The sequence below is a fragment of the Neomonachus schauinslandi genome, chromosome 4 (genome assembly GCF_002201575.2).
Source record: "Neomonachus schauinslandi chromosome 4, ASM220157v2, whole genome shotgun sequence".
NCBI classification, from domain to species: Eukaryota; Metazoa; Chordata; class Mammalia; order Carnivora; family Phocidae; genus Neomonachus; species Neomonachus schauinslandi.
In genome coordinates, this window is record NC_058406.1 from 50,837,470 (window position 1) to 50,848,973 (window position 11,504).

The window sequence follows — 11,504 nt, forward strand, 5'->3', positions numbered from 1 at the left end:
AAGCTGGAAAATAAAATCTTTCTTCTTGTAGGACAGTTAACAGAATATAATCCATGATGAGTAACTGTTTATTATCTATATAATAGACAAATTCAGGAATTATACATGGGTAGATACTTCTAGGTGAATGTAGTTTTGCTTACAAATAATGTTCAAATGGATATACTTAGATTTATTTGTCTGGGACACTCATAGAATTGAAAGTATTTCCTGGGTGCCTGAGTGGCTCAGTAGGTTAAGCTTCTGCCTTTGGCTCAGGTCATGATCCCAGGGTGCTGGGATTGAGTCCTGTGTCAGGCTCCCTGCTCAGCAGGGAATCTACTTCTCCCTCTCCCCTGCTCATGCTCCCTCTCTCTCTTTTGCTCTCGCTCTCTCTCAAATAATAATAATAATAATAATAATAAAAGAGTTTCCCATTATCTAACAGTTTTTTAAGGACCAGGGGCAATTTGGTTAAAATTAGAATAGTTAGGCATCTAGCAGTCTCCTTAAACCTGGCATCTTCCACATCTCCCTTTTTGAAACACCATTAATTTGGGGGGTATTATGTCAAATTCATCCAGGTTCTCCTGGGTTTAGGTGGCAAACATATATGAAGCTTTAATTTTTATTTATTTATTTTTTAAGATTTTATTTATTTATTTGACAGAGAGAGAGAAAGAGAACACAAGCAGGGGGAAGGACAGAGGGAGAGGGAGAAACAGGCTTCCTGCTGAGCAGGGAGCCCGATGCGGGGCTCGATCCCAGGACCCTGAGATCATGACCTTAGCTGAAGGCAGACGCTTAATGACTGAGCCACCCAAGCGCCCCTGAAGCTTTAATTTTTAAAAATATGTATCAGTATATACTCTAGATAAGGATAAGTTGGGACTTATCCAGAAAAATGACAGTTTCCTCTAATTTTGGCATATATTTGCATTATTTATAACTTCTGATTTTTTTGAAAACCAAATAATATACTGTGATGGTGCTTTGTGCTGAGTTGTGGGAAATTGAAACAGTATCTCACTAGCATGTTTTGAGCCATATTCATATTGTTCATGGATTCATAAGGAAGGCATCCTTTAAAATAAATATTTATGAGTAATAATATATAATAGGCCTTTTATTAGATGTATGACTTTTAAAATTATGTAAGGGGGCACGTGGTTGACTCAGTCGGTTGAGTATCCGACTCTTGATTTTGGCTTAGGTCATGATTTCAGGGTCGTAGGATGGAGCCCTGCGTTGGGGTCTGCACTTGGCGGGATGTCTGCTTCTCTCTCTTCATCTCCCTCTGCCCCTCCCCCCATTTGCTCTCTCTTTCTCTGAAATAAAGAAATCAATCTTAAAAAAAATTATGTAACAAAGAAACTTTTGGTTGTTTTAACAGACAATTTTGATACCAAGAAGAATGAACTAACAAGACAGGGCTTTATGGATCTGAATCTAATGGAAGCCAATGATCGAGAAGGAGATCCTCGTGACCTTTGGGTAACTCTGCACTCAATGGGCTATAATAAAGCTCTGGAATTGACAGAGGTAAAGCAATCTGAAAGTTTTGCAATGGGTTTAATGTCCATAATATTTTACTCCATGAACATTTTCCTGACACATGACTTTTGAATTGGGCACTCAGATCCTTGAACTTCAATATATGAATGAATTGTGAGTGCAGCAGTGTTTCTGCTAGTTTATGCAAGTTCCTGTTCTTACCTGAAATTTAGTTACTCCCAACATTTAAATAATTCAGGAACAAAGGAGTTTGAGCATATCATATGCAGAAAAATATTTGGTAATTAAAAAGTTATATTTCTTAATTGGTGATGGCTATTTTAGTTGCTAAAGTCTCATGTCTATAGAGAATTCTTTGTCCTAACAGAATAAAGCCTAAGAATAAGGGGATTGTGTCTGTATGAGAAGTGGAATTCTGATTCTTGGGTTAATATTTGTAAAACACTTGGGATGGTGCTTGGCTTATATATAGCATTGTGTATGTGTTAGCTATCATTATTAAGAGTTTCAGTAAACCAGAGAAATAATAAAAATGAGGACTTCTTAAATTCTATATTTTGTGTCAGGTGTGAAATAAAGAACTTATGAGTTTCAGGCCATGTATCAGATAACAGTACATTTGTCGTTCATATTCTTAAAAATAGTATCTGTCCTTTCTGTAAATAAATCAACTTAGGAGGGTAACACTAGCATCAACAAATTGTAAATTTTGGGTGTATGGAGACTTTGGTTTAAGTTCTAGCTTTGACATCATTCAAAATTCCTCATAAACCTCTTTTCTGAAAAGTTCTCTATAATTTTTTTTTGCCATTTTTAAAAATAGGAGGTGAATAGTTACAATAAATTTTTATATCCTACTTTAACCTAACGTTCAGTGAATCCCACATTCTGCCTATGGTGCAAAATCAGCATCTAATCTATGAATAATATTGTATCTACTACACATGCCTTTTAATATGAGAAATTAGTTAAGAGCAATTTAAGATATTTTATAGCATTTACTGATAGCATTGACCTTTGAAACCATAGGCAAGAAGGATTTCTGAAATAAAAAAAATTTTTTTTGAGATTGATTTATTTATTTGAGAGAGGGAAAGAAAGCACACACAGGGAGGGGCAGAGGGAGAGGGAGAGAGAACTTCAGCAGACTCCTTCATGAGCCTAGAGCCCGACACGGGGATTGATCCCACAACCCATGAGATAACCACCTGAGCTGAAACCAAGAGTTGGATGCTTAACCGACTGAGCCACCCAGGCACACCCCTGTTTTGTTTTTTAAAGGTTTTATTTTGGGGGCGCCTGGGTGGCTCAGTCAGTTAAGCATCTGCCTTAAACTCAGGTCTTGATCTCAGGGTGCTGGGATCAAGCCCCACATCCGGCTCCCTGCTCAGTGGGGAGTCTGTTTCTTCCTCTCCCTCTGCCCCTTGCCCCACTTGTATGACTCCCTCAAATAAATAAATAAAATCTTTTAAAAATTTTAAAAATTAAAAAAAAAATAAATAAAGGTTTTAAGTGATCTCTATACCCAACATGCAGTTCAAACTTATAACCCCAAGATCTAGAGTCACATGCTCTACCAAACCAGCCAGGTGCCCCGGTTATGACTTTTCAACAGTGAAATATATTGACCCATCCTGAAAATAAATGTACTGTATTTAGTAGTACATATTCATAAATCCTAGAGAAAGAATCAGCTGTATAAAATCAATTTGGAAATGCTTAGAGAGTCTTCTGGAGCATAGTCCCAGTTTATGTACTACAATTTTTCCAGGTTAATTTACTTACAGATAAAGCATGGACTAACCACATTTTTCATTATCTTAGGAAAGTTTTTCCTCAGCGATTAATATTATAGCCAATTTATCCCTATTGGAATGAGTTATTTCATGGAGGATTTTATCTAGTATCCAGGTGGCCATTCTGGTTTTGCCAGATCTTACCCTTATGGTTTTTAGAACATGATCATACACAGTATTTCAGAATTTGGCCGGCCCGGTTTTGCATATCTATGATGGGATCCTTAAACTTCTCCATGGATTTGTTTTATTTTGTTGTTGTTTTATGTAAGGACTTTAGTCAGAACAGTCTGTTTAGTAAAATGATCTGGTAAAAGTATTTCTATAATATTTCTAAAGTGTTTCTATAATATTTTTAAAGTACTTATATAGTATCTATAATATAGTGTATTAGCTTCAATGGAACTTCTTTTACTTTGAGTCTCTTCCTTTATGGCCATTATTTTAGGTATCAAATAATGTATTTGTTGTTTTTTTTTTTTTTTTTAAAGTAAGCTTTACACCCAATGTGGGACTTGACCTCATGACCCTGAGATCAAGAGTTGCATGCTCTACTGACTGAGCCAGTCAGACGCCCCTTGTTCATTTTTATTTTATTTTTGTTTTTTTTTCCCCCTTCTTCATTTTTAAAGGGTACTTGATCAGAGGGGGAAAAAATCCCCCTTTTTTCTGTAGCATTTTTAAAAAGTCAGTTATTCTAAAAGCATACTAGCTATTAGTTTATATATTTTACTCTCCTATGTCTGAGAGAGAGCCACAATTTAGTCATTTGAATGTATTTCATGGTAAGGAATAAGATTTTCCAAGAGATGAGGCAACTTATTGTATGTCAAGCCTGGTATTGTTTTTTGTTTCTTTCTTTCTCTAATGTAAGACTCATCTACAAACAACATTAAGTCAAGATTTGGTACTGGGGCATCCAAAAATTCTGTTCTTGGCATGGATACTTTTGATTTACAGAATAACAGTGAAAACATTGTCCTCATTCAGTAAGGGTTATAGAGTTGTTGGATTGAGAATGTTACACCAGCAAACAGTAATACAAGAAGGAGAAAATAACAATTCATAATCAGCTAGTTGGTATAAAAATGTTGGGTAATTTCCATTAGTGATAGGGATGTATATATGTGGTAACATTTGATTTAAAGGATTCATGTAGGGGGAGGTAGGTGGGAGGGATTGGTGAAAATAGGTGATGGGGATTAAGGAGGGCACTTGTGATGAGCACTGGGTGATGTATGGAATTGTTGACTCACTGTATTGTACACCTGAAACTGATAAAACACTGTATGTTAACATACTGGAATTAAAATAAAATAAAATAAATACAAAGACAAAAGATTTATATATTTATATAGTCTTATAACTATCATAAATAATCTTTTCTTTTTTTTAGAATTCTACATTGTAAAATATTTTCACACATATTACCCTATTAGGTATTTCCAACAACCCTTGGCAGAATATATACTATTTATTCCTACTTTTTCAATGAAGAAACTAAACTTCATAAAAGTTAAGTGACTTCCCCAGGTCACGTAGCTAGCAAATGGCAAAATCCAGTTACAAACCTAGATCTTCTGTTTTCTAGTCCAATGATGTTTCACTCTACTGTCTCTCTTATAAAAATGACTTTATTATTGCCAAAGGTTGGAATCTTTAAAAACTTCTTTAAAAATAAAAATTTCTGCTGTTGTTCTACTAACTTCAGACTTTTATCTTTTGTCCCCCAACTAAAAAGATGACCATCAATATGTATAAATTCACTATTTATTTAATAGATATTTATTGGATGCCTACCATGTGGTAAGTCTGTAATAAAGAGGCACTGAGGATCAGTGGTGAATAGAATAGTCAGAATTCCTTCCCTTATGGAATTTACATTCCACGAAGGAGAATGATTAATTAAATGGAAAATAAATAAAGTCATTTAAAAAACATTTTGAAAGAAACAAGCCAGAGACCAAACTAGAAAAGAATAGTGCAGGGGGAATGACATATCAGATAAAGGGCTAGTATCCAAAATCTATAAAGAACTTATCAAACTCAACACCCAAAGAACAAATAATCCAATCAAGACATGGGCAGAAGACATGAACAGACATTTTTCCAAAGAAGACATCCAAATGGCCAACAGATACATGAAAAAGTGCTCAACATCGCTCAGCATCAGGGAAATCCAAATCAAAACCTCAATGAGATACCACCTCACACCAGTCAGAATGCCTAAAATTAACAAGTCAGGAAATGACAGATGTTGGCAAGGATGCGGAGAAAGGGGAACCCTCTTACACTGTTGGTGGGAATGCAAGCTGGTGCAACCACTCTGGAAAACCGTATGGAGGTTCCTCAAAAAGTTGAAAATAGAGCTACCATACGACCCAGCAATTGCACTACTGGGTATTTACCCCAAAGACACAAATGTAGTGATCCGAAGGAGCACCTGCACCCCGATGTTTATAGCAGCAATGTCCACAATAGCCAAACTATGGAAAGAGCCAAGATGTCCATCAACAGATGAATGGATAAAGAAGATGTCATATATATATATATATATATATATACAGTGGTATATTATGCAGCCATCAAAAAACCCCCAAAATCTTGCATTTGCAACGATGTGGATGGAACTAGGGGGTATTATGCTAAGCAAAATAAGGCAATCAGAGAAAGACATGTATCATATGATCTCCCTGATATGAGGAATTCTTTTTTTTTTTTTTTAAGATTTTATTTATTTATTTGACAGAGAAAGACACAGTGAGAGAGGGAACACAAACGGGGAGTGGGAGAGGGAGAAGCAGACTCCCTGCCGAGCAGGGAGCCTGATGTGGGACTCGATCCTGGGACTCCAGGATCATGACCTGAGCCAAAGGCAGTTGCTTAACCAACTGAGCCACCCAGGCGCCCTGATATGAGGAATTCTTAATCTCAGGAAACAAACTGAGGGTTGCTGGAGTGGTGGGGGGCTGATAGGAGGATTACTGATTTGCTTGAGATTATAGTTTTCTTTCCTTTTCTGTGAACATTGTCAGTTAATATGCTAACAAAAAATCATAATTTTATGCTTTTTTATTATCGAATTCATAGTACTAAAATCTTTCTAAAGGTATATGAGGACAAGCTAGAAGGTAGAGTATATCTTCTTAAATCATATGATAAACATATTAATAACAAGTAATTTATTTTTAATTCTATCAGAAAGCTAAAACAAGGTTCACTTTTTCTTTCTTGTCAGGCATGCCCATTTATCATCGATATCTATGCAGACAAATGCAAGCCAAGAATTAAAGCTGTCCATATGGAGGCATGCAGTGGGCAACTTGAGAAGGCCGTTTGTAAATCCGTCCTTAACAAAGGCGATGCCAGGGTAATGGATGGCTATGAAAATATAATTGTACATACGTATAAGCGTGACACCTGGATAACATCAGTTATCGAAAACAAGGTATTATTTATGAGGTGGTTCTCCTCATAACTGCATTGTTTACTAATATGTTCCATCTTCTTTCTTACTCTATTCTTGCACAGTAATTAATATCACATTATATTAATATTTATAATGGGCAATTCTTTCTTAGGTTTCTAATTCAAACTGAGCATGATAATTTTTATGCATTTTTTAAAAGTTTGAGATAATTGTATTATGAAAATTAAATATTTGGGGATCTCTGAAGATAGAGCATAATCTGGGTACAAAGTATCTTATTTAGTTTGTTATTAAAAATCTTCACACATACATAACTATTTCAAATAACAGACATTGGGTTTTAAAGAAATATAAATAAAGAAAAAATTTAGCCCAACTTTTTCCACACTTTGAAATATTAGAAATTCTGTAGACTGTCATCATTTTATCTAATATATTCCACTGCCCAGGACCTATTTTTATCAAGCCACTTATTGCTAACTTTAGCTACCATCCCTGCTACTACTGATATTGCAGGCCAAGAGAATACATACATAAATGCTTAGAGATACCCAGCTTTCTAGAAACATAAATTTTCAAAAAAATCTTACTCAGGATGGCTGGATTTTTAGGACTGTTGGCTTATTTCTTTTAGTTCCTTGGTGAGACTGACATTATTTTTATGCTTACCATGAATTTCTTAAAGTGCTAAGGTTTGGCTGAGTATTGAGTCAATGTGAGTATATACTATGTAACTAACTCTCCTAGTCACAATAGAGGCCACTATCAGTGTAATATGGTCTCTGCTTTCAGGGAGTTTATGGACTAGTTGGGAAGACAGAATTAATACTCTCAAAAGAGATCAGAGAATAATTAAATGTTAAATTATATAGTACTGTTGATTTGTGCATTAGTTTTACTGTATTTGCATCTCTTGTGGTTGATGTTAGTTTGGACAATAGAAGTTGGGGAAGGACTTGGGAATGAGGGGAAGGGGACTGTGGTATGGGATTGGAGACAAACTAGGATTGGATATGCAGAGACATGGGCGCCTGGGTGGCTCAGTGTTAAGCATCTGCCTTCGGCTCAGGTCATGATCCCATGGTCCTGGGATCGAGCCCCACGTCAGGTTCCCTGCTCGGCAGGAAGCCTGCTTCTCCCTCTCCCACTCCCCCTGCTTGTGTTCCTGCTCTTGCTCTCTCTCTCTCTCTGTCAAATAAATAATAAAATCTTTAAAAAAAAAAAGATATGCAGAGATAGCCGTTAGAAGCAGAGAAACAGTAACATGTAAGAGGGTTAATGTGAAGAATAGAGGAAATAGTGGGAATATCCTCTATGCAGAAACAGAGAACTTTATTTGGAGGAGTACTACAAAGATAAATAACATAGGTGGTATGGGTCCAGATTATATATATTATCTTGAAAATGAGGTAGAGGACTTGGACTTGATAAAAACAGAGTTCCCAGCTAGGAGATTCCAGTCTTCAAGTGGATCATAAAGCTTTGGAGGGTGATTCCTAAGATCCAGCATGCCTTCCCTTCTGCCCTCTATGTCTTATTAGAACTAAAAGGGTGGATGGGAGTCACTAACTTACCACAGTTTCTCTGTTCTGTAGTTAGCTATCATTTCTCAACCCTCCATCTCTTTCCTTTCCCTCAAGGAAAATTAAACTGCTCTGCACCAAAATGATGTAATAATAATATTTTAGAGTTTCCCATTTGTCAGGCACTTTACATTTATTAACGCATTTACTTCTCACAACAACCCAATGAGGTAAGTACTAACCGCATTTTACACACAAAGAAATTGAAGCATGGGGACGCTAAATAACTTGCAGAAGGTCACATGCTGAGTAGTAGACCTGAGAAATGAATCCAGGCAGTCTAATGTTATACTGCCCAATTTGTAGTCATTAGGGAGTGCTTGTAGCTTTCTTAGCAGAGGAATACTTTGGCGCCTACATTTCTTTCATTCACCAGCTTCATTCTGCTTTCTCTTGCTTCCTATCCATTTTAGAGGCTATCTATTATCTATGATCTATTATCTCAAGTATTGGTTCTTCCATAAGGTCTTCCTTGCTAACCCAGTCTGAGCTAATGTTTCTGTGTTTCTATAATATCTTCTATGTTTCTGCAGACCCTGTGAATACCTCTATCACAAGACTTATAAAATGTTTTGTAATAATCATTTTATTTATATTTATTAAAGAAAGGACTAGCAACTTATGAAATTTTTTTTATAGTCAGATAATAAAGTGATTATTCACATCAACAATGAGCTAAGTAAAAACTGCATAAACAACAGAGGACTGAACATATTTGCAGTAGAAGTGGCACCAAAATCTACAATGGTAATGTATTGTTTTCTAATTAAAGCTTTTTGTTTTATCAATTTGAAAAAGCGTTTTACTAATAACAGTATGAATAAGTGGAAATATGAAATAAAGTAGAAAATTATTCTAAGTATGATATTCATATTATTATCATCCTATATTAGGAGATTTTGGTTCTAGTCCAGTTCTCACTATTTGGTTGAGTGATTATGAGAGATTCACTTAGCCACTCTGTTCCTGTCTCTTATGTAAAATTAATATACTATTACTAGTGTTAGGTAGTTCACAAGGTTAATGTAAAGATAAAAATAAAATGATGTATATGAAAGCACTTTGCAACATCATACAGAAAGACAAAGTAGTGTTTATAGTAAATGGGAATTTTGCTAATCCAAAATATTTTTATCTACATTATTAAGATTTTCCAATGTAACCTGAAAGAGAAAATGCCTCTAAGTTTTAGATAACAACCATCTAAGTCAAGAGCCAGGAACAGCTGTAGTTTCTGGTGTTAGCAGAACTGTGGGTTTCTATTTAGCATGGGCCTCTAAGGCAGGGACCCTGAAACTGGGCTAGTGAACGGAAAAAGGAAAAAGCCTCCTATTCTTTTCTTCATTCTGTCCATGAAATCCTAAAACATTCTAGAACTGAATAAAGAGGAGAGATTCTACAGAATCCCAATGAGGATTTTAGAACATTCTCTAGGTTTAGCGAAAAAAGGGTATTTACTCCCCTTTCCACTACTCCCTTTTCTACTACTCCTACCCCACATTTATATACACCAAATATCAGCTACTATATTTGAGTAGAATTTATGCCAGATTATTCTGTTAGACATCAGATCATAGATTGTAGATGCCCACTAAGGACAAATGGTATAGAATTTTATCTGCACAGGGGTATTTTTGGCATAGGGTCTAGAAATGTTATCCTGTTTAAAAATTAGCCAGAAATAAAATATATGAAAGGAAAATAAAAGTTTTCTATTTTTATATGCAGGTTTGTCAACATGTAATGCCTCTGAATGAACGACAAGAATGGATATATTATTGTGTGTATTCCCTTATATCTTAAATATTGTTTTCTACTTGAGCCTGTCAAACTAAGAATTCTTTCAGGTTTAGTCTGTTATTTGTTGATAAACTAAATGCTAATCAATTTAACTGATGTACATAAACAATAATCAATTTATATGTGTTTATATTTTATACCCATGTTATATACTTTATTATTAAAATATAAATATAAAATAGAAATAATATAATAATGTTTTTAATGTGTGGCTTTCTTATTAATTTAATGGGAAATCTGGGCATATTTCATTTACCAATAGTAAATCAAAATAAATTACAGGTAAGCTTTTAAAAACTAGTATTCGATGAATTCTACAAAATCCTGTATACTTTTGGTTTAATCTTACTCATAAAAAATAAACTCAAAGAAAATGAAAATAAGCCAGCTGCAGCCAGTGTCTTGGGCTCTCACCCTGTCTTCTCACTGTTCTGTCCCAGGAGCGTGACAGGTCACAGACTCCCATCCATGCCGCTGTGGTCACAGGCGTGTGGCTGTGGGAGGACCAGGGGGCCTCCTGGGCCCCTTCTCTTTGCTGCGGCTGCTGCTGCTGCTGATGTATAGCCCCTTTAAAGCCTGCCTTTCCACCAGCAGCCTCTACCTCCTGCTGCACCTCTTCAGCTTCAGCTTCGGCTGATGCTTCCTCCTCCAACCCCTTCTGGGCCTGTAGGGATTCAAGCCCTGGAAGCTGTTACACCATCGTCCATACTGGCGGCCATTTGGCAGGCAGGTACGATTGGAGCAATGGGTCTGGAGTTGGATGTTGAATTTACTTCTGAGGGGATTCTTGTCTTAATGCACCATAGCACAGTAGACATGACAACTGATGGTAGTGGTTGATGAGTGATTTGATATTTGAACAAATGAGAAAACTTAATCTGCAGCAAATCACAGATTCAGGAATGATTTCCCTGATGAGAGGATCTCTAACCTGAACCATAATCTCACAATCTTCTTAGATGTCAAAGGCCATGCAAATATAATACTGGTGCTCTAAAGAAAATGTATATGCAGTTTCTTCAACTATACAGTCTGCTCTGGTATCCTCTGCCCTTTCTTGCCAAAAGTGATCTATAAGATGAGACAGGACAGAATGTAATATAATGGCATTAACTCACAGAACTTGGAGCCTTAGCCATCCAGGAGATGGGAAAGTACACTATAATGCATGTGTTTCAGTCCATGTTAGTGGCAATAGACATTTTGCTGGACTAGAGCATGCATAGTATCTTGTGGTACCTGTATGGAATTTCAGCTTTCCTCATGCGAAAGGATGTTGTATCCCTAGACTACTCAAAGAAGTAGTTAGCTAAAGGCATTCAAGTTGTTGCTGGGAAAAAATTTTCCCTTCTTTCTTTTGTTACTGAACTCAAACTTGTCCAAGCACCTGATACACAGTAA

At 36.1% G+C, this 11,504-nt stretch overlaps 1 protein-coding gene and 1 pseudogene across 1 annotated transcript in view; both read left to right on the forward strand.

Annotated features, from left to right (window-relative positions):
• EFCAB7 (EF-hand calcium binding domain 7) overlaps positions 1-10,291 on the forward strand; it is a 44,326-nt gene extending 34,035 nt beyond the window's left edge. The window contains exons 11-14 of the mRNA XM_021679959.2: positions 1,373-1,521; positions 6,529-6,738; positions 8,943-9,050; positions 10,032-10,291. Of these exons, the coding sequence (XP_021535634.1) occupies positions 1,373-1,521; positions 6,529-6,738; positions 8,943-9,050; positions 10,032-10,106 (542 nt within the window). The 3' untranslated portion in view covers positions 10,107-10,291. The remainder of the gene's footprint in view (positions 1-1,372; positions 1,522-6,528; positions 6,739-8,942; positions 9,051-10,031) is intronic.
• A 40-nt stretch (positions 10,292-10,331) lies between these two features.
• LOC110571822 lies at positions 10,332-11,504 on the forward strand (annotated as a pseudogene).